Source organism: Lagopus muta, chromosome 8, assembly GCF_023343835.1.
Source record: "Lagopus muta isolate bLagMut1 chromosome 8, bLagMut1 primary, whole genome shotgun sequence".
NCBI lineage: Eukaryota > Metazoa > Chordata > Aves > Galliformes > Phasianidae > Lagopus > Lagopus muta.
Window position 1 is genome coordinate 20301248 of NC_064440.1, and position 22208 is coordinate 20323455.

Consider the following 22208-nt stretch of genomic DNA (forward strand, 5'->3'; position numbering starts at 1 on the left):
GGAGGTGGATCTTCACACAGACTTCTTTTCTTACATTTCCTGAGATTTAATGTCAATTTTCCCTCAGCTTTCCTTGAATTACACAGTCAATTTTTTCTCTGCCACTACACCAACATTTTTATGTAACTACTTGTTTATATTACAAGTGTTTTCTTGTCCACAGAAAGTAACATTTTGACACATCAGGAAGAAATCAGAGGCACAGATCAGGAGGAAAAAGCACCCAAACAGCCCTGTGTTCTCTAAAGCAAAGGTGTCTTCTCCCACACCTTGCTTTTTGAGCAGGCCTAGAATCATCGTGGCCTTTTCCATGTAACAACAGTATCTTACACTTACATAATACCTTGTGGAGCCAGCACACCTCAGAGCACTGGCAGTGATGTCTTAGCAACAATTGTGGGAATTTCCGTAGTGAGCACTACTGAGGCACCTCGCCATTGCTTCACAGGGAAACAAGGATGATCTTGGTATGTAGTTTCTCTTGAAGCTCCCCCTTTTAAGAAGTGGTTTGTTAGCACCACGCTCTGTAGCAGAAGCACAGTTACACTTGTTGCCTGGTGGGAACGTTCAGGGTGCACCGAGGCTGTACTCTGGAAGAGCAATGCAGGTGCAGGATGGTATTTTCCGCTCCACTCTTTGTCCTTCAGCTGCTTTCTCACCTCCTCCCCTCAGCCTCAGAGCTCTTAACATTCCAGAGGCAATTACCACTGCTTCATTTCTCTGCCTTAAATCTCCTCACTGGGATTTAGGGCTGGCTGCCAGCATCTACCGCAGTGGCCCCTACCCCTGTGCCTCTCGCTTCTGACGTGGGCACAGGGAAAAGCCTGCTACCCACTGCTGTCCTGCATTGATCCATCTGAATGTCTGAGGGCCTGATGCAAAATTGTGCCTAATTACAAGACATTTATTCTTCAAACCTGAACTAATTCACTCATTATATATTGATAAATGAGATTTTAAAATTAATTACTGACATTTACAAAGATTTATATCCAACTGTAAAGAAAGGTTTCCAGCTTGTAAATCCAATATTACGTGAAGGAAAATAAACATAAAGTAAAGCTGTCCCTTATTAATGGGGAATACCAAAAGTGAAGGCATGGTGAAATGTTACCTGATGAATAGGGGTAGCATCTCAAGACAGCTGCCCCTTGGCAGCAGGAGGGCAGCACAGCAGAAGCCTAACACTTAACTGGCAGTGGCTGTGTTACCAGTGCCTCCACAGCTCCTCTCCTCTCCTCTCCTCTCCACTTAATGGAGCCAAGGCATTTGCATAAATGTGATGAGATCATCATGAACTATAGGTGGTATATAGTAAATACTATCTGTGGGTCTTGGAAAAAATATCTTAAGCTTTGATGTAATTTCCATTAAAAAGAAAACACACCCAAATTACATTTCAATAGATGACAACAGCAGCAAGTTACAGTGCTCACCTTTGCCCCAACTTTGCTTCAACACCAACGATGCACGCAGCACTCAAGGCACAGGGCTGGCTGTAATGCAACAACTCCTTTTGCTCTGCATTGGGTGGCTATTTTCACCTTCTCAAGTAAGTGATTCTTCTCTGTCTTTCAGTTCAGAGGTCACTTGCATGCCAAGAACCACTTAATTTCCATCTTTTCCTAGCTTTCACCTTTAATCCCTTTGATTTTAAGAGCAGCATAGCAGTGAGATTAAAGATGATTGTTACACATGGGAATTCATGATGCAGAATCCTAAAATGGTCTCTTTAGTTTTTGGCCCCTTTATTCAATTAACATCATCAAAACTCCTCTAATGCTTTCAAACATGAATTTAAAAGTACTTCCAATACAGCTCCACAGAGGAAATTCTTCTAATTCTGCTTTTCTAAGAGCAGGAGCTGGAAAAAGATTGGAAAATGAAAGAAAAAGCTATACAAGTTTTTAATTATTAAAGATAATAGTCATCATATAAATTGCTAGATTTGACCAAAATTGACCAAAACTTGCCTCCCATTAAATCATGATCTACGTGAGGGTATGAGCTTGGAGCCCAGAAAGATGTGCAATGTGAGCCATGGAGCTTCCTCTCACAGCAGCTTCCATGAGACACTGAGAGCAAGTGGCACAAGAATGGGCAAGAAACCAAACTACTTAGAGCTGCAAAAGAATATTATTACTTGCAGCTGGTCAGAATATACTCTAGCAACGGACTCTATGGAGCTTCTCCCCACAAAGACAGGCTGAAGGCTTGTTCAGCCAGAAGAGAAGCTGCAAGGAAACCTCATTGCAGCCTTCCAGTATTTAAAAGAGGATTACAAAAAGGAGGAGAATCAAGTTTTTACTAAAGTAGACAGTGATAGGACAAGGGGGAATGCTTTTAAGCTCAAGAAAGTTTAGATTTAATGTCAGGGGAAATTCTTCACAGAGGTGAAGTGCTGGAACAGGCTGCCTGAGAGGCTGTGGATGCCTCCATCCCTGGAGGTGTTCAAGACCAGGCTGGATGGGGCCCTAGGCAACCTGCTCTAGTACCAGATCTGAAGGTTGGGGTCCTGCCTGTGGTGGGGAAATCGGAACTTGATGTGATCCTTCGGGTCCCTTCCAACCCAAGCCATTCTGTGAGCTATTCTATGTGAGCTTTCTTACTGCTCTATGTATGCTCACTAGTGGGTCTTATCAGCAGATATATATAATGCAAGACTGGCTATTCATTATGTTTATAAGATCCTAGAAAACTCCATAATCGCTTGTACTTGCTCAGATATATGTACAATGGTATGTTCTCTTATTTTTTAAGAGTCCTGCATATGAAACACATAATGTTTTTGATTGCTTGTTTTATTAAGTGAAATGAACAAGCTAATTAGAGAAATTCCAGGAAGTGTCTGCTTTCTGTCTCCTAGGGACAAGCCTCAGGCATCAAAGGAGATAATACTGATGGCTGTAAAACACCCAAGTGTGTTTATATTACCTCTAAAATGCAGCTTACAGCTTCTATTTAACTTTCATATTTCCTTTTTATATCACGTTTAGAAAGATTCAGGCATTAGTTGAAAGAGTGCTTGTATGCATTTGGAAAAAAATGGTAATTACAATTAAAAAAAAACCAGAAGGTAAGGCATTTGCAGGATAGTCTTGGGAATAAACTGTTACAATTTTATCCATAAACACTGAAAAACAAGAAAAAGCTGGATTCAAAGATCTGCAAGATACTTCTAATCCTGACTTTGAAAACGTCTTCAACCCTCAGCAGATGAGCTCCTGCTTGAAGCCATAAACTGCACCATGGATTTGGCAGTGGTTCTTCATGCAATAAATTGTAGCTTCTAGATCCACTTCTAGATCTACTGGATGGCTTCGAGGAATTGCCAAAGGTATTAAACATTCTCATTAGCAACTGAGAACTGCAGTTCTGAAGTGCTGTGTAGAGTATTCAGTAGAGAGAAGTATTTTGTACTAAATCATCAACTGGAAGTTTTTATCCCCAGAAAACGCTGGAAAGCTCTGTTTAACTGCTTTCAGGCAGCATTCCAAACTTCTCTCTTAGTGCAATTATTTGATTTTCTAATATCAGAGCCCTCCAAATTATTTCTATGTTCTTAGATAACCCAATGCTGCTGAAGCCATTTGATAACAAAATGTTTTTAATCGGGGAATTAGTTGTCAGGCAATACTCACACGTCTTGCTTCTCAGAGCTGCATCTCCTAGCACTTAGGGGTCTTTGAAAGAATGTTCAAGCTTCAGAGCACATGAAACGTTGAAGGATATTTTAAAGCTCAGTAATTTGCTTTGTACGAACAAGGGGGGATAGGCCCTGTTCAGTCAAAATTCAGCTCCAAATCTCATGCAGTTTTTGTGCTACTGTAGAAAATAGACTGAGTAAGAACTGAACTGTGGGAATGTTCTGAGAATTTCCTACCGTACAAATTACAGTCTAACTGTCAAGTGGAAATTCATCCATTGCCCTCATAGAACGAACTTTCATGAGCTGAAGATGCTTCTAAGTCCAAATCTCAGAGTGCCTAGATAGCAAATGCCTTAGATAACTGAACTGCAGTTCAGCCATGTTTTCCATACATTCCATCAACAAGAATGCATCAAAAGAATCTGCATCTTGGGCTGCATTGAAAGCAGCACGGGCAGCAGGTTGAGTGAGGTGGTTCTGCCCCTCTGCTCTGTGGTGGTGAGGCCTCACCAGGAATACTGCATCCAGATGTGGAGTCCTCAGTACAAGAGAGACATGGACCTGTTGGGAGTGTGTCTAAAGAGAACTTCAAAAATGATCCCAGGGATGGAACACCTCCCCTGCAAGGACAGGCTGAGAGAGCTGGGGCTGTTCAGCCTGGAGAAGAAAAAGCTCTGATAGTGGTCTTTCAGTATCTAGAGGGGAGCTATAAGAAGGAAACAGAGACTCTTTACCAGGGTCTGTGGTGGCCACGGGTTGCCCAGAGAGGTGGAGGATGCTTCATCCCTGGAGACATTCAAGGTCAGGCTGGACAGGGCACTGAGCAACCTAATCTAGCTGTGGTGTCCCTCTTCATTGCAGGGGAGTTGGGCTGGATGGCCTTCAAAGGTTTCTTCCAACTCAACTCCAAAGACTTTCAAAAGAGAACATAAAATCTTTCAAACTGAGCTAAAAAAGCAAACACGCCATCGGTAGCTTTCAGCTTTGCTGCACATAGCACAGGCAGCTCTGCAAGAAGTCAGGCTAACAGCAGAGCACACTAAGCATAGAGTAACACTGGAAATAACTTTCAAGTCCCGCATTAGCTCTTGTGGCTCACAGGGAGATGGCATTAACTAAAACAACTTCAAAGAGCTGGAACTGAGCAAAGTTTTTCTCATAATGATTTTAAAGTGTTATTGAAGGGATCAATAGCTTCTGTTAAACAAACAAGCTGTTTAAATCAAGTATTATTCCTAAAGAGGAGACAAACCACTCTTGGAAGTAATAGTGGGGGATTTAATTAGGATTGGAGATTTTCAGAATTTATTAATTGATCTCCCAGTCCCAAAATAGTTATAGTGAACTGCAAGTTTGCAGCAGTAAGATTCCTTATGAAGGGACAGAATTATCTGATCCCTTTGAAGCCCTTTTATCTGTGCCAGAAAGCATAATTTATTATGTGGTTTCCGTAACTGATGTCACCATTTTGCTGGGGAGAGGAGGGCAAGGAAAGGGGAAAAATGAATGTTATTTCCTTTTTCTTTAGTAATAAAATAGATGCATCCCTTGATTGTGAACATTTTGCTTATTGTCAGCTAAGACATGTGGAAAGTACCTCACAAAGCAGAAGTAAATTAGCAGATATCCAGGTCCTAAATTGGCAGTGCCAGAAACAATTACTAAGACTTGGCATGTTATTGATTCTCTTGATAGGACTATAAAATGTATTGGTTATTTAGACAACTCTGTGCAGCATGAGAAAAGCAAGGTGGTTGTAAGACACAAGGAAAGCTGGCTTTCATTGTGATGGTTCGTGTGTGACCATAATTGCAAAAGAATGAGTGGGTTTCTGCTCCAAGAGGCCAAAGCAATGCACTATGCTACATGTAAGCCCTGTATCTAGAATCCTATACTCTGATCCCCCTTGTTCACTCATACAAGATGGAGTTGCATTAGAATTCTGGCCCTTACCTTCCAGGTGAAGTTCCTAGGGACTAACACAAGCCAGTGATGACCTCCCCAGTACTGGCAGTGGCACCTGGATGAAGTTTAGCTCTGCAGCTGAAGCCTGCTGGACCTTTGCACTGTAATGGCAGAGCTCATGTGGGTACAAGACATGGCATGGAGCTTGGGCCCGCATCCCTTGGAGCTGAGGACTTTGGCTCTCACTAGCTGCTACTGCCAGGAGCCCAGCAAAGACCATTTGCCTGCTTTTTCTAATGTGGTTTCTTTTGTATCCACAAAATCTTTACCAGAGGCAAAGAAACAGATGAGTATGAGCATAGAACAAGGAGGAAAAAGGAGGACAAAATGCCCTTTTAATGCAGAAAATCCTCTCTTCCTCCACCCCATTGCTTCAAATGAACTTTTCACCTCCCACACGGAACTTTGAGCCCTGGGCTACCCGCAGCCCTGCCAGCAACCAGGCCCTGCTCCTCTGCTACATGAGGAGACCCAAGCTCCTGGTGGGCACTCCCACCACATACCATAGATGAATAAACAAAAGTAGAAAAACCCTATCATGATGTTGAGCAAAACCACCAGATGAATGGGAGTACCCCCTTGGGTGGGCTCAGGCAGAGTGTGACCGATGGGTCCAGCCCCCAGACTACGGTCACAAATACATTTCAATATCGTTTGAGGAAAAAAGTATTCCTTGTTCTTGCTGTAATAGCAAAGCTGTGGCTGGCTCATGGCAGAGACCTTTTCCAAGAGCTCCCTGCCCAGAGAGAGATGCAGAAGTGGCTTCCAGCATCTCCTCATATAGCATCAGCCACACCAGAAGTGCTGCATGCTACCATTGGGTAACAGTGAGACACAGCCTGCCAGCTATGCTTGGAAGCTTATCCAATCCTTAGCAGGGGAAAGCTCAGCTACTTGCAGCAGGACAGAGGAAGGGAGGGAGGGAGCTTTCCAGAAGCACCGAGACAGACAGTGCTGCCCCATACGTGTTGCTCCCCAGCCTCTTCTGCCCCTCTCAGGCACAGAAAAATACATAAAAACTTTTTGATAATAAAAAGAATGCGTTTACTCAAAAATATTGAGCAGTTACCACTAGATGGCATTTTGTTCCTGAGCAATTAGAAACTCCCACATTTTGAATTACTTGTTACAGACAGCAGGAAATAGCAGGAAATGAAATTACTTACCTCATTCGGTTAATAATTTATTATCCATCGTCTTGTATAAGGAAGACATCACTAATACAAGATAATTTTACTTGCAAATTTATAAATCCCCTTTAACTACAGACTGCAGCTCCCCTCCAGCCCCCTCTGCTTGGTAGATGAGGAGCAGAGTCGCAGTCAGCACTTACCAAAAATCTTGACCACATTTTTAAATGAAACACAAATGTAAGCCAGCCCTCAGATTTGGAGCATGCCACAGACATCTGCCAGAAATGCTTTTCTCCAGTAACTGTGCGCTGCATTTCCTGTGTTATTTTTGGATAAAGCCTCAATACAAATTGCAGTACCAAAATCATTCCCACTTAGGACTAGAGCTGTTACAAGCCCCAGTTACAGACATGATACTTTGAGCCAGGTCATTTGAATTCCAACGAGCAGAAGCAAGCTGTGATGCACAAGATGACATTTCCATTCTCCATCTTTGCATGGTAAAACACACCATGCTCAGAAGTGCAGTGCAGTTGTACTTTCCATACCATGAATTGGGGTGGGGGTGGTTTGTTCAGTGTCCACAAGCTGCTCAGTATCAGATGAAAACAAAACATTTCCTTTAATGTACAGCAAAAGGTAAGACTGAGAGGAGAACTACCAACTTCGAAGGAGAAAGACTAGTGTATTTAATTCTTACTTGTGGAATGTCAAAACAGCATCAATAAACATAATTTAATGTTGCTTACAAGCAGGTCTATGCAATATCATGGCGATGTTTTTTCTCATTAGATTGTCATAAGTACCACTGCACTACGTGCAATTTGTTCAACAGTTAATCACAGCAGAACTCAGCAGCATGGATGCTGACTGCTGCTTAACTGAACACGGATATGGCAACACCACAGAACCTGTGAAGCAAAGGAATGCTAGAGGGGACAGGAATGAAGGAAGGGCTGCCTGCTGGATGCCCGGTCAGCTAGGCTGCAATGAGTTCCCAGGGAAAATAAGGGAAAAAATAAAAGCAGTTTCTGGATGCAAGGCATTTCAGGTCAAAAGCAATCCCTGAACCAAACTCTTTTATCTTCTACATAAAGCATTTTCTATGGCAGAGAACAAAGTCTAAGCTCTCCACAATGCAAGACCTGCTCAGAGAGGGCTGATACCCTTCTTCCATTCAATGTCTCTCCTCAGGATTCTACATTAGCCCCACAAAACTGCCTCCTAGTAAGCACTGTTTTTGCAATTAATTTAATTTTCCACTGGAATTCTGAAGGAAAAAACAATCTCAAAACTAAACCCCAAAGACATTCCACACATGCTGTTTGAAAAACAAACGTGGTGTAATCATAGCCACAGGATGGCTTAAGTTGGAAGGGACCTTAAAGATCATCTGGTTCCAAACCCCCTACCACGTAATGTAAAACTGCACTCCAACATGCTCAACTTTCTGGCTGTTTGTTCACTTTTGGTAGACACTCAGTGTATCTGAAGCATACATTTCACACCAGCTCTTCAGCTCCAGCAGCCACAGCAATCAGTGCTGCTGCTGTCAAGGGAAGGTAGCAAAATCTTTAAGGATGGAGCCTTACAGCAGCACTCAACCCACAAGTGCTCATTTCATTGACTTTTGACCACCAGAAGATCTAAATTGAGAAAATATTTAGGCAAAAGCTTCACTGCTGACAATGAGCCGCTACGAGGCCTTAGGTATGTCAGTGGCTTCTGAGGAAAGAAGTGCAATTTTGAGTTACAAGGGAAAAAGAAACATGATCTGTGTGTCAGGAGCCACTGCAGTCCTTTACATTCAAATTTTCTTAAGATAGAAGAACAGATGGTGACCAGCAACTGGTTAAATCATGTTCTGATCTCTTGTTTGGGAAACGTTGATTACAGAAGTTGCTTAAGTTAAATAGTTTTTAAAACTGTACTGCAAAATTCTAAGTGTCTTTGTATTGGTTCAGAAAGAGCATACTTTTTTTTTGTTTTAACTTTTACACTTTTTTACACTACTACTCTTTTCTCAAGCAACATGTGCTGAACTGAAATAAATCAACAAATACCAAAAGAAAATTCTCTGAACGTTTGTGTTTATACCAATTTAACTATGCCAAAGCAGAGACATTTAGGCAGACAAGATCCCCAGTGTAGGAGGAGGCAATGCAACACCCCAGCATCCAGATCCCTGGATAACAACTTTTACACAGCATGCAGGAGACCGCTGTATAATTTACAGAAGAAAAAGGAGTTAAGTCCTATTAGAACAAAGGTTTGGGTAAACTGGAAGAGACAGCATAATGAAACCTTTTATGTATTCACAGACACGAGTCGCAAAATGTGACCTTACTACTTTGACATCAAGTGTTAAAAATGTTCCCATTGTACAGTGAAACATACAGCATCTGTTCTTCATTTACAAGGATTGTCTATTTCTTTTATTTCAGCAAAACATTAGCTCTTTAAAATAACTCTGGTGAAAGGGATGCAGAAAACAGGAAAACTGAAATATTGGCTTGGTTTTGAAATCATAGCCATGCTGACTACAGTTTGTTAGCATTTTATGGATAACTAGAATAGCTCTACTATATACAAATTATGTAACCTTTAGGAGCATCTTGCTCAGTGCAGTCACAAGCAATATGATGTTCTTTCTACTTACCCCAAGTGAGATCAAAACATTTGATAACAACATTATAAACATTTTGAAATAACAAATAATCACAGAATGTATCCTAGGATCAGAGGAAAAGGTTGGTATAAGAAGTGAAACATAGTACTTTTTCCACAGGAAATAGTTAACAAGTTGTAATGACTTTCTCTCCATTTCATTTCTGCAATTTATTCAGAAAGGCAATTTGTTGTGTTTGCTGCTAATGCCAAGGGCTCATTCTCTCCACTTGTCTCCTTCTTCTCCTCCTGAGAACCTGAGATGTATGACCTGGATTTTTCATTTCACTTTTAATGATAACAAAACAAATTAGCAGCTTTCTAAAAACTATCAGCCAGGGATTTATTAGACAGTACCTGCCTCTGTAATGGCCTAGGATGAGCGGTTCAGATCCGGGGAAAGAAATACTATTTACATACCAAGCAAATAGCAGCCTGCTGCAAAACAAGAGAGAACTTTTCAGGTAGCAAAAAGAAAACACAAGCTAACTTTTGCCTTATGAGTAGCTCAAAAGACACACATCACAGTATTCAGGCCACCTGGGGACAGACTGCAGTAGATGGATGTGTAACAGCTCACGCTTGCATTTGATACGTTAAGCTCACCACAGGCAGGAGTTACACGAGGAAAACTTCCTTCCCTGCAATTCTACTCCTCTGAAGCCATCTACATGACAGCTCCTGTTCCCAAAGCTCATCTGCTCAGTTGAGTGCTGACTGATCTCCCTGAGCTGCACAGTGCTATCCTTTAAGCTCATTAAACATAAGCTGGGAGCACCACCAGGCCTGTTGGCCAAAGCCAACAAATGGTACCAGCTCCCTACTTTGTGTGCTAGGGATATTTAAAATAATCACTACACTTTTCTGATTGAATATTCACTTCCAGATTAAATCTGCTACCTGTAGTTTATTTAAAAACTTTTTCCCTCCCCTTCCCTCAAAAACGAATAGGAAGAAGTGCTTGGAAAAACATACGTAATTATAAAAATGACAATAGATGATGGACAGGACTTTGAGCAAGGTTTAAAGCTTGTTAGAGAGTTAATATAGCCAGGGAAGAATCAATGTGCAAAACCAAGAAATTCCACACTGAGTATATACATGTTCTTTCATGGGCTTATCATTCAGAAAAATATTTTGGAGAGAAAGAAAGGGAAAAGCAAGAAAGGTCATGGTTATAAATTTTGGGGGTTAGTTAAAAAGAAAAGTCAGACTGAAAACAGGAATTATAAGGACAAGAAATGTTCCCTTAATTAAATAATAAAAAACTTTGAAAATCAATTTTTTTTCATGATGGTGCCATCCATATCTACCCTACTCAGTGTTATATGAGGCTGGTTAAGTAAATCCTACCTACATGACTGTTGACACAGCAGATAAAAATAAATGTAAAGGAAAATACTACTGTAAGCTATCTAACACTTCATGCTCTGCAATGTAAATGAGCACAGTCCAAATTATCTCTACTGAGGGAGGCAACAGGCAGCGCATAAATGCAAACAACCTTCATTAGACACATTGTCATGAGTATATTAATCATGTCAAGAAGCATTGCTGGAGTTTCCTTCAGCACAATTTAACATACCTTACTTTATTAGGATGCACTTAATTTCACCGTGTTTTCTCCTCATTATCATTTATGATGACCAATTAAAATGTTTGTATCTGCCTCTAGGCAAATTACTTCTGTAATTTCGGTAGCTGAAATCACCACTCATCCAACACTTGTCATCTACTTCCATCAGTGTAGTATCTTCATATCTTTATTTGCCCAGCCTATATTAGCATTTTAAAAAGAAAATGCTTACTTGGATATTTAGATGTAAAATCAGAATAGATTTTTTTTTTTTTTTTTTTTTTTTTTTTTTTTTTTTACAGTGGAGACAGTAAAGAGTGGATATTTCTTTTTCCTCAGTTGCCCTCTGTCACAGTTTTCATGATTCTTCCTTGAAATGATGACCATAATTCATAGTTAAAGAAAAGAATCATAGAATGTTTTTGGTTGGCAGGGACCTGAAACATCATCTAGTTCCAACCTCCTGCCATGGGCAAGGCTGCAGACATCTAGATCCAGAGGATGCCCTGTATGCTTCTCACAATGGGCTCAAAGTTACATGCAGTTTAAATTTCATTTCCTTTGTTGAAAAGATTTGATAATTTCAAGTACATGGCAGTTTTACTTCCATTTTTTCCTCCCAATGCTCCCACCACAGTCAAGAGCTTTTCAAACAACAACAGGATGTGGCACCCCGTCTATCATGTTTCCAACATTCATAAGTAAGATCAAACTACTTTTCATATCGTAGCAAACAAACACAAGGGTGTGATTTCTTCTCAACCTCCCACAACGAAACTGTGAGCAGTTTCTGTGATGATGTTGTTCATCTGTTCATCTGTTATTTCTCACTTTCACGAGTATTAAGGTAAGATTAAGATACCTGAAATGTTAGCAGGAAATTCTGGTTGCACACAACACCTTCACAGTGGCACTCACTGCGACCAGAGATGGCTGAGCAATGCCTCTGATCACCGAGCCGCTTGTGGACTCCTTCTGTGGATTACTTAGGCTCCTAGAATTAAAGATATATGGCCAGCTCCTCAAAAGGTGCTGGGTGTCAACTTCAAAGCAATGAATTTGGTTTATTTTCAAAAGAACATTATGCATTCTTATTTTTGTAACGTTACTTTGACATTAGGGTAATAACTTCCAAATAAATGCTGATAAGTGTAGTGATAAAGAAATAAGTTCGAAGACGCTGCTGCCTTTTGGAACAATTATAATTTCATTAAAATAGGAACATAACTTAAAGATAGATTTTATTCTCTTTGATGATTTACTCATGCAAACTGCACATAAAAGAAAACAGTACAGTTTGTGAACATGTCAAATGTAAAGACCCAAAATGCTAAGTACAGAATTAGTGTGACATACGCCTCCAAACAGAATCCATGGTAGTACGGCTAATTACTGTTTTCTATTTGCTGAATACAGATTTTAATGGTTCTTTTTCCAGCCCCACTGTTAAACTCATTAACTGTTTACACGTCTCCTATACACTTATCAAGACTTACTTTTACAAGCGTGACAGCTGTTATAAAAAAACTTCACTTATATAAATATGATTTAAAAAGCCTTTGTGTTTAGGAGAGCAAATTATAGCACAATCAATAAGGCCTTGCCTCGTCCACCAAAACTACAGTGAAAAGTGACTGTATAGCTTTCCTGCAGAATTCACATTTTGTGCCTTTGCAATCCATTTCCTTCTCACAAGATGTCCATTATAGGTTACCATCCTGGAAATGATCAATAACTTACTGTTTATTCCTGAAATTGGGAAAGTAAGACTTCTAAACGCATGAGGGTATCAACTCAACTTCCTTAGTTTACAATACAAAATATTTAGAATCCTTGTTATTTGCATGCTTAAAGCCCTGCAACGATAGATATATGACCTAGATATCTCTTTGTCCAGTTTCGTGGTAGTACGGTTGTATACATACTGTAGAAATCATGATTTTCCTGTGGATCAATCACATTTTTTAGATTTTAAACTGAATCAAATAGAAATCTGATGGCACTGACACTTAAAAACACGTAGTATAGTGTGGAGAAGGAAGAGCAAATGAACTACACAACCCATTATAAATGCATTAAATCTTTGTTATATACATAATGGAATCCTGCTTTACTGCCAGTTGCTACTATGCATCTGTTTTTGCTATTATACAAAGTTTTCCCACCTGAAAGCACACATCTATATTTTTTTTAAACAACTTAATCTATTGTAAAATATTGTACTGTATTTTGAACATGAATACAGAATCAAAATAGATAATGGCACATTTAAAAAACTCAATATCCTACAGATGATTGGATAATGAGAAAAAGTGTACCTACAATCATTTCATCAGAAACAAACTACATCATGGAATGTTAGTTATCCAAGTTTGCACAGTAAATAACATTTTAAAACTGCAATCACCTATCAGCCAGCATCACATTGAAGGCATCTTTAAACATTCAAGCAAAAGACTGCTGGCATTAACTACTGAACCATTCTCACGCACACACCACACACACCACATTATAATTACATTGTTTCCAAGATACGGTAGATACTGATTTTTTTTTTTTCCACAAGAAAGGTATCAAAATTTTTGCTACTAAAAGATGACAGTGCTTACACAAGAATTAAGTACAAGTTAGCTTGCAAATACAAGACAATGACAAAAAAAAGTCTTGAGTTGTCTGAAGGATTTTAGGCTTTTCAGGCATCCAAAACCATGAGTAAACTCTGTCTGCGACTCAAAAATCCACCAAATATCATCTTACTTTGGAATACTAAATATTCCATACTTGATAACCCCGTACTTTACAATATGCTTACTGGTTTCAGCCAAACAACAAAGGGTAGTTACAGATACCTATGCTTACTGAAGAAATAAAGCTCTCCTCCCCTCATAATGAAAGTGTTGGAGAGGGGAAAAAAAAAAAAAAAAAAACCAAAAAAACACCTGACAAATTAAAAAAAAAATCTGTTCAGTTACGATCCTCATTTAGGACAGGTATGTGCATAAGAGTACTGTATTTCATATACTGTACTGGCCCTATTAAACAAATTAAAAACCCAACGGTTAAAAAGCCAACCAAAATGCTATACATAAAATAACCCAAACATTTTTCTCCCAATGTTCTTCCTCTCATAATGTGCAAAACAACAAAAAGGCAAAAAGACTAAAAGCAAATTTACTGTTACTGTCTTTCTCTTGCCTAGTGCTTTATGACCTTGCTCGTGTTACAAAGTCAATAGGGACTATGCAGAACTTTGGTATAAAATGTCACATAATATTACTATCACAGTCTGGGGGATGAACTTTAGTAACTCACCCCAATGTTTGTTGAAATAATACCAAATTAAAAATGAAATAAACCACGTTGTACTGTACATACACTTTACACGTTAAGCACAAAAATAACTAGTAAACCTAACACTTAAGAGAAAAAAAGTCTTTTACAAAGAGACTTGTAACTGGTGTTCTGTCTCACCTTCACCTGCCAATCGTTAAAGCCAAATTTAGGTTTGAATTTTAAAACCGAGTAATTTTAAGCTACAATTTCTCCTAGCTGGAGACTGGTCTTTCATCGATTTCCCTTTAAAGTCACAAACGAATACCTAAGAAAAGGATGCAACCAAGTTCCTAATCAACTCCCCGAGGGCTGCGCCTGGGAGGGCGGCACCACACCGACCTGGGGAAGCCCGGGCTCCGAGCTCTGGTCCGCCAGCTGCGTGAGCACCGAGGTGGCCACCGCCTCTGCCTTGGAAGTGGAGCTTACACCGTTGGAAGTGCTGACGGAGCTGTGCTGAATAGCTTCCGTGTGTGGGCTGCTTGGCACTGAGACGTCTTCTGAGCTGTCATCTTTATCTGCAGCTTCAGAAGAGAAACTGGTTTAGTTTTCTTTTCCCTCTTAACACAAAACCACTTCCCACGCGACAGCAGTTCCCTCCTAAACAATCAGCATTCATGGTATCACTTAACGCAGCCAACTGCAAAACAATCTAATTTTCATTGCTTTTTTTTTTTTCTTTTTTTGAGACAACACTACTTCACATAAGCAAAGACGTGGATTGCATTATGGAGTATTCAGCAAACAAGAACATTTTCACATCTTCAAAACCACGATCAGTGCCATCTGATTCCCCACCTAGTAAATGAACTGCTGGGTACGGTGCTCACGCTGTATCAATAAGCAGCACCAACAGATTGAAGGTGCTACCAGCTCTGCTGCTGCTATACGAATTTTTAAGTGGGTGCCATTTACTTCATTTGCTCAGTAGTCAAGAGACGGTTCTGTGATCAATGATCATGATATCCTCTCTGAAAAAGGTGACATTTATAACCTCATACGTTAGACAATATTTCCACAAGTTTTCAGACCTCATTCTTTTAACATATTAAAGTTCAGTGACTTCTTTAGTGCACGGATGTCTCTCATTAGGATTTAAAATTATTTTTAAAATAAAAGTTCCAATATCTTTAGAAGCATTTATTCTTAGTATCTTTAAGAATAATTCACTTTGACTGAAGTGAATTTGCCACACAGTTGCCTCATTTTTATCTCATGACAAAGGGTAAAGATTCAAAAAAATCTTACTAAGCAAAATTAAAACTTACAAAATGAGCATGATTTAAAATGTCTCACAAAGATGTCCTAGCCATGCTAAAATTATCCTTCTTTTCCCCAGAATTTCAAGTTAGCCAAGGCATGATGCAAACACCATCAAATAAAAAGCTGAGTTAAAGGCTAAAAATCAAAAAGAAAATAAATCTACTGTTGTTCACACATCTAATTTTGAGTGAAGATCAAATTTAATTATAACTCTTCTGTAGCACTTTGTGCTATTTATTGTTCTTCAAGTCACTGCATAAAGCTTTTGTGAAAAATACTTAAAGTGAACATACAAATGAAAGACTGGGAAGTCATTTTAAAACACTACTGACCATTGTGTAATCTAACAACATAGACCTACACAGACAGAAGAAGCAAGAACCATTGTGGGTGGCACAACAATTGAACAGAGCTCGATTTTCACTAGATTTGCTTTTGTAATCCTCTTCATGGCTTGAGACTGGCCTACAAAGTTGAGCTACACAGGGTAGAAGAGATAGGAAAAAATGACACAATAAAAGATACCATAGCCCCATTACCACACAAAACCAGGATAACAGCAGTAACTGAAATGAAAACAAGGCATGAAAAAACAATGATGAAGTTTATGATGCACTGGGGTTTATACGACATACTAGAAAATTCAGTAAATTAGCAAGTCCAGTCCACAACATAAACATCTTTGAAGCAACCCTATGCATACTAAGAACCCGCTCCTCACCACTGTTTATTACCAAGCACTTTCAGAAAAGAATGGTAAGGTCAAAGAAGATATGTTAGTAAGCAAAACAGCTGTATTCCTTTGCAGGAACTGTTGCCTGGTTGATGAACAAGGAAACAATTTCTCTTACACCCCTTCTACAAGTACAAGTTCATAATCATTCGAAAGCATCATAAAGTTCTTAATCACAAGATTACCTATGTTACAGATGGTGATTTTTTCTTTTCCAGAAACTGATTTTTCTAATGTCCAAAGCATTAGATAGACAACATTGAGTTACATCTGCTGACAATTACTACATCGTAAGATTACATGGCAACTGAATACAGCAAGAAAATAATTACAGTACTTCTGAAATTTGTTATGATCTTTAATAGGATTTGTCCATGCAAGAAAAGGAAGAACATGAGTGAGTGCCAATTTAGTTCATACTATTGAACGGGATTTAATCTTTGCTACACTTAGCTGAGACTTGCAGGATCTGATGCAAAAACAAATAAACAGGAGCACACACAAACTCCCTTAAGAACAGAAAGGAATTCTTGTGCTACCTCCCGAAAGATACTGAATTACTAGTTACGAGAGCAGCACGTTTTTCCCTTCAGACAAAATGGAACAGCCATGAGCTGGACACTTGTGGATAAAGCCTTACCACTATCACACCTGATACTCCTTTTCAGACTGTTGTTTCTTCTACGAATCTCAACTTTCCCATCACCTTTTCTTTTTTGCTGATCCCTGATTTTCCTGGTGGATCCTCCTTATCCTCAAAAAAACCAAGAGATTTGAACGCTACAAGCCAGAGATAGAGCATGAAGATAATCTTTCAGTCAGTCAGAAGGAAGATCTTTCATTGTTCTGTACCTTTTAATATATATGATCTTAATGCAAAATAAACGTTTGTAATAGCATCACAACAAGAAAAAATGTGAAGAGTTGACTTTCTAATTTTGGTTGGAAGATGATCTGAAGTGCAATGAAAGAACCAGTTAGGGTAACACTTATGACTACCACTGCACAACAGAAACTTCGGTATAGATGAGAAAATGAATATACTGCAGTGAAGAGATAAAAGGAGGTCATTCAGATATTTTCAGGCACTGTGGATGTGGCAGGGAGCTTACAACAGTCAGATGACTATGTGAGATACAGATCTAATGCTTGCTAATGACTTCGACTGGAGGTGTAAGTCCTTGCAATAACTGCAAATCTGTATTTTGCAATGAGGTACTACCCTGAAGAAGAACTTCTTTCATAGTCCTAAGTTGACAGGCACAGCAGCCAAAAACTGAACACAGAGGTCCATTTGAAGAACCAAAACAAAGCAAGAAAATGTATGCAATGAATACAGAGTATCCTCGGAGTCACCTCATTACAGATATTATTTGTCACCTTAAGCTCAAAGATAGATAATTAAAAAATAAAGACTTTCAGAAGAACAATGGACGATAAATTTAAATTCACACAGATTTTCTTCCCTCATGCACCGGAGAATTTTCTTGCACAGCGTTGAAATTCAAGGGTGCAACTGATACATACCAAAATCATAATGTAGATAACAGTGTAGAAGAGAGCCTGGACATTTTAATGTCTCCCCTGGTTTTGCCTCAAACCAAGGAAAATGCAAGATCCAAAGTAGAAGTGAATCTACAGAAATAACATTTGCAGCGTGTTATAAGGCTTAAACTTTACAGACCTACATCACATGAACATTCCTGAAGGTTACACAGTTCCTAGACAGGAACTCTGTCTCACAAAGAGGAGCAAGTATTTCAGTAATGCACTGCAAGGTGGGCTGGGCTGAGCTGCAGACAAGATTTTAAGTAATACCAAACAGAACACAGAGAAAACTTACAAGGATACATAAAGCACCCTTGCACAATAATCAAAACTTGCTACCATTCACTTCTTACCATTGCTTACAGGCAGCTTTCAGCAACATAAGCAAAGAAGGAGTTGCAACTTCAGAATAAAAACCCAAATAATAATTCCCATATCCAGATCTAGTCCTCTGACATTCTCCAGAAAGGAAACCTTATGGTAATTGTCAACTACAGAGAGACTACAGAGGAACTCACTGGAAAATCATCATTTCTAGACTTGAGTTTGCTGCATCGCTGCAAGGGCACATTCACAATTTACTGAAGGATTGTTGCTTTCTTACACAGAACGGGCTGTAGAAACACCTGAATAGTTTGGGTTATCCAAGGTCTGAAACTGTCTAGTTACCCTCTACTGTTACTTTAAAACTAACTTGAAAAAGAACGCACAAAAAATTTCATTTTCTACCACCTGCCTTACAGTCTCTATTTATCTTCTTTTACATTCAGTTTCATATAACTGATCCTGAAGACTATGACATCCTTTTGAAAAATATCTGAGACTTTTTTTTTCCTCCAACAGGAATTTTCACATTTTCTTTTCACAAGTTTTAGCTTTCTTGCTTTAAGTCCAGAAAAAAATAAAATAGAAAATACCTGCAAGTTGCAGAATACTTTTAGAAATAATCTGGTTTTGAAGAAGTAAAATGAAAAATAAATGGACCGTATTTAAATTCTTTGTATACACTGCAATACCCCAGTGTTTAAAGATAAATTCAGTAGCAGTACTATTTTTCACTAGGGAAAAAAAAAAACAAAACCAAAAACTTAAACAATCTGAAAACACAAAAATTGAAACAATTTTGTCCACAATACCTTGAAGCACCATAATAATAGTTTTTTGGTTTTTTTTTTTGACCTGTTTTTGGAAGTAGGCACAAGGCTTTTAAAATAATGAAAATATGCAATCTGAAGCAATTTTCAGAAGGGACATCTTCACTGTTACGCTTTCCTCACTTGTCATGAGGCAAAAAGGCAAAAATGTGCCTGAAAAATCTGGAGGACCTTGTAAGATATGTAAGTAGGTGTCAAAAACATCCTGCAAAGCAATAGATTATTTCTGCCTATACTGCATCATAGGTGAAACCCTATTAAATTGTAGGCTTAGCTGTTAAAATACAGTCTACCCGGTATAAAGTAGCACCATCTCAGCAGTGTGCAATACTCAGCACTGCAGGAGCAGTGTAATCTGGTGTCTTCAGTTTCTTCCACAGAGATCCTGTTAAACCACTCAATGCGTTCTTAAGCAATTGAACTTAATTTGTTTATTTAAAAATACTTTGCCAACACTGTTTTCAGGAACATGTAAGTAGCTGAAACTATTTTTTCCACCCATGAATTATACTGTGGGTAAATCAGTTAGCCAACATGTTTTCCTAACAGTATGCACATGAAGATGATGTGACAACATTCTGTCAGAGGGATGTCATTACAGCCATCCTTTGTGCTGAACGCTGACTTCCAAAAAAATTAAAAAACAACACTGAACAAAGACAAACAAAAAAAAACAGAAAAACCCAGGAAGTGAGCCATGCTGCCATTTTTCTCCTATTATTAGTTTTTTCTTAACTGTGGTCTTTTTTACACTGATTAGTGTTGTAGTACATATTCATTTTGTTTTCTTTAGTAAATCAGGAATCTTATAATCCTTTTTCAGAGGACAGAGAGCATACAGTATCACTAAGAAGTCTGTCATTAGTATTTCACCAAAGAAATCCTTAGCATATAATTAGCTTGCCAGTCTAAGACTTATATTTCTGAATTTGCATTAAAAATATTTGAACGTGTATCCTCAAAACATCAAAATTCAAGAAACCTACAGTTGCTGCTCTTTTTGGGGCTTGGGGAGGGGATTGTTAGTTTTTTTTTTTTTTCCCCAGAAAATCTTGCATGCATAATGTTATCCCCTAGTAGCTTCTGTATGAAATTATGTTGTGCTGTCAGACGGGAGCCATAATGGCCTCATCCCTGCAGCAATCATTGTTAATATAAATCCCAAACATATTTCCATACTGTTCCAATTTGCTCCAAGATGCTATTTTCTGCCTTGTCAAAATGACTGGAGATCAAAGGACCAAGATTTATAAGCTCAAAACTGACAAAATCAGTATTCCAAGTATACGTGGCAAGAGAGAGTTGCTAAATCTCCTGAATCTTTTAAATTAAAAAATATTGCCCATTCTGATGAAACTGCTTACAATGACTACAAGTAAAGATGGTGGCCATTAAGTTTTATCGCAAGCACCTGAGGATCTGTTTGCATGCAATACAAAATGTTCCTTTATTCTCCTGAATTACTGACACTGGCAAATTAAAATGAAGTGGCTACATATGGCAGAAACAATCTTCACATTTACAAATATCCTGAAATATCACTAAATCATAAAAACGAAAGCTGTGGGTTATATATTATGAATGTTGCCTAATGCATTCCCGGCTCAGTTATTTGTAACAAATTTGTGTACAATGGACAAAATTGGCCATTTATTCTACAGCAGCGGCAGCAGCTGGTTCTGGCACTGTGTATCATATCCAAAAATGAAGTTACAAGGCAGGAAAGCATAATTAACCTTTAAAATGCTGGAAGGATAAAAATCAAATAAGCAGCTTACAGTGAAAATATGTATTAGAAAATAAATGCTAACTAAAGCATTTGGTATTCCCTTCATATTTCCTTTTTAAAATGCCCCGTTAAAAGAGGTTGTTTAATGTGGAAATCAAAACAGCCTAGAAGACATTGTACAGTAGGAGGCACAAACCTGCATCTGATTACTTTAACAGCTTGACTGATCCTGGATGTTATGGTAAATGAGGACAGCTGTTGTATTACCTTTACTGAAATCTCATTACGATAAAGAAAAAACCCACAAGGACCTTTCTCTGTACTAGGCTAAGATAAAGTATACAGAAATGGTTTATCATGTGCTCTTAATACTTTAATTATATTTTCCAAAGCAGGTGTAGTAGCCTACAGTCCATATATGCTAATTACCATGTGCGTTTATTAAACCAACATAAAACCCTCAATGATATGCAACAATTCAACTGAGAGGACCTAAATATTCCATATACATTCCTGCCTTATAATAACCTTTGAGATTAAAAAAGAAAATCTTTAGTGTAATATTAGAAACGCACTTCTTATTTTTAATGTTGATTCAGTTCACTTTGGCAGTATTTCACGGCTGCAGACTAAGGCTATAGGTAATGGAACATTACTCACTATGATAGCCAGATTTCTTCTGCATGGCGGTTACAGGGCAATCTTTATGAGCCAGAAGAAGCTGTTTCAGCTGTGCCACTTCATTTCTCAGCAGGGTGACTTCATTCTAAAGGAGAAGAAAGTTATGTACTTTACCAGGCTCAAACTACACGCATTTCGAAAGTCAGTATTAAGTTTTATAGGATTTTCAGATGATCATTTAAGGGTAAACAAAACACAAGAATTTTCCATTTGGTGTATGTATAGCAAAAATGTATGCTTTTTTTTTTTTTAATCTTACAATACTTCTTATCTGAAACTTGATTAACTTTATGATTTCCTTAAATAGGAAACTCTTTTATGGAAAATACATGTTATTCAGTTTGCAGATGCAGAATCTACATATATTCTCATTCACATGATCCAGCTACTGTAAGACTCTCCTACAGAGTTTTATGAATTCTAACCAGAGTAAATCTACATTTAGCTACCCTCATTCAACAGATGCTACAAACAAGAATACACTTTTTTTTTAAGAAGCCTATGCAGCATTGATTTTGGCAACTACATTTGTACTTGGACTTTAAAAATCTCACGTAATGGAAAATAATTTAGAAAATGTCTGTTGATTTTCACATTTCTCCTTAACGATCATGTATAAAGCAAGTACTGTATGAAGCAGTAATTAAGAATGATGACAAAACCTAAGTGTCAGTCTATACCGCTACAGAGGAGCATAATCTAGGAGACAGCACTTGCAGAATCTAGTGACAGTGCTCGTTCCCAGGCTGTGCCTTTCCACTACTGGGTGACCTTGAGGAA

At 38.5% G+C, this 22208-nt stretch overlaps 1 protein-coding gene across 3 annotated transcripts in view; it reads right to left on the bottom strand.

Annotated features, from left to right (window-relative positions):
• CHN1 (chimerin 1) overlaps nt 1-22208 on the bottom strand; it is a 145207-nt gene that overhangs the window by 82432 nt on the left and 40567 nt on the right. For 2 of the 3 annotated variants that reach the window (XM_048954039.1, XM_048954040.1), the window contains exon 13: nt 21408-21513. In XM_048954039.1, coding sequence (XP_048809996.1) covers nt 21408-21513 — 106 coding nt within the window. Of the gene's footprint in view, nt 1-12214; nt 14845-21407; nt 21514-22208 lie in introns of those variants that run through there. The other variant, XM_048954041.1, reaches the window with a different exon arrangement.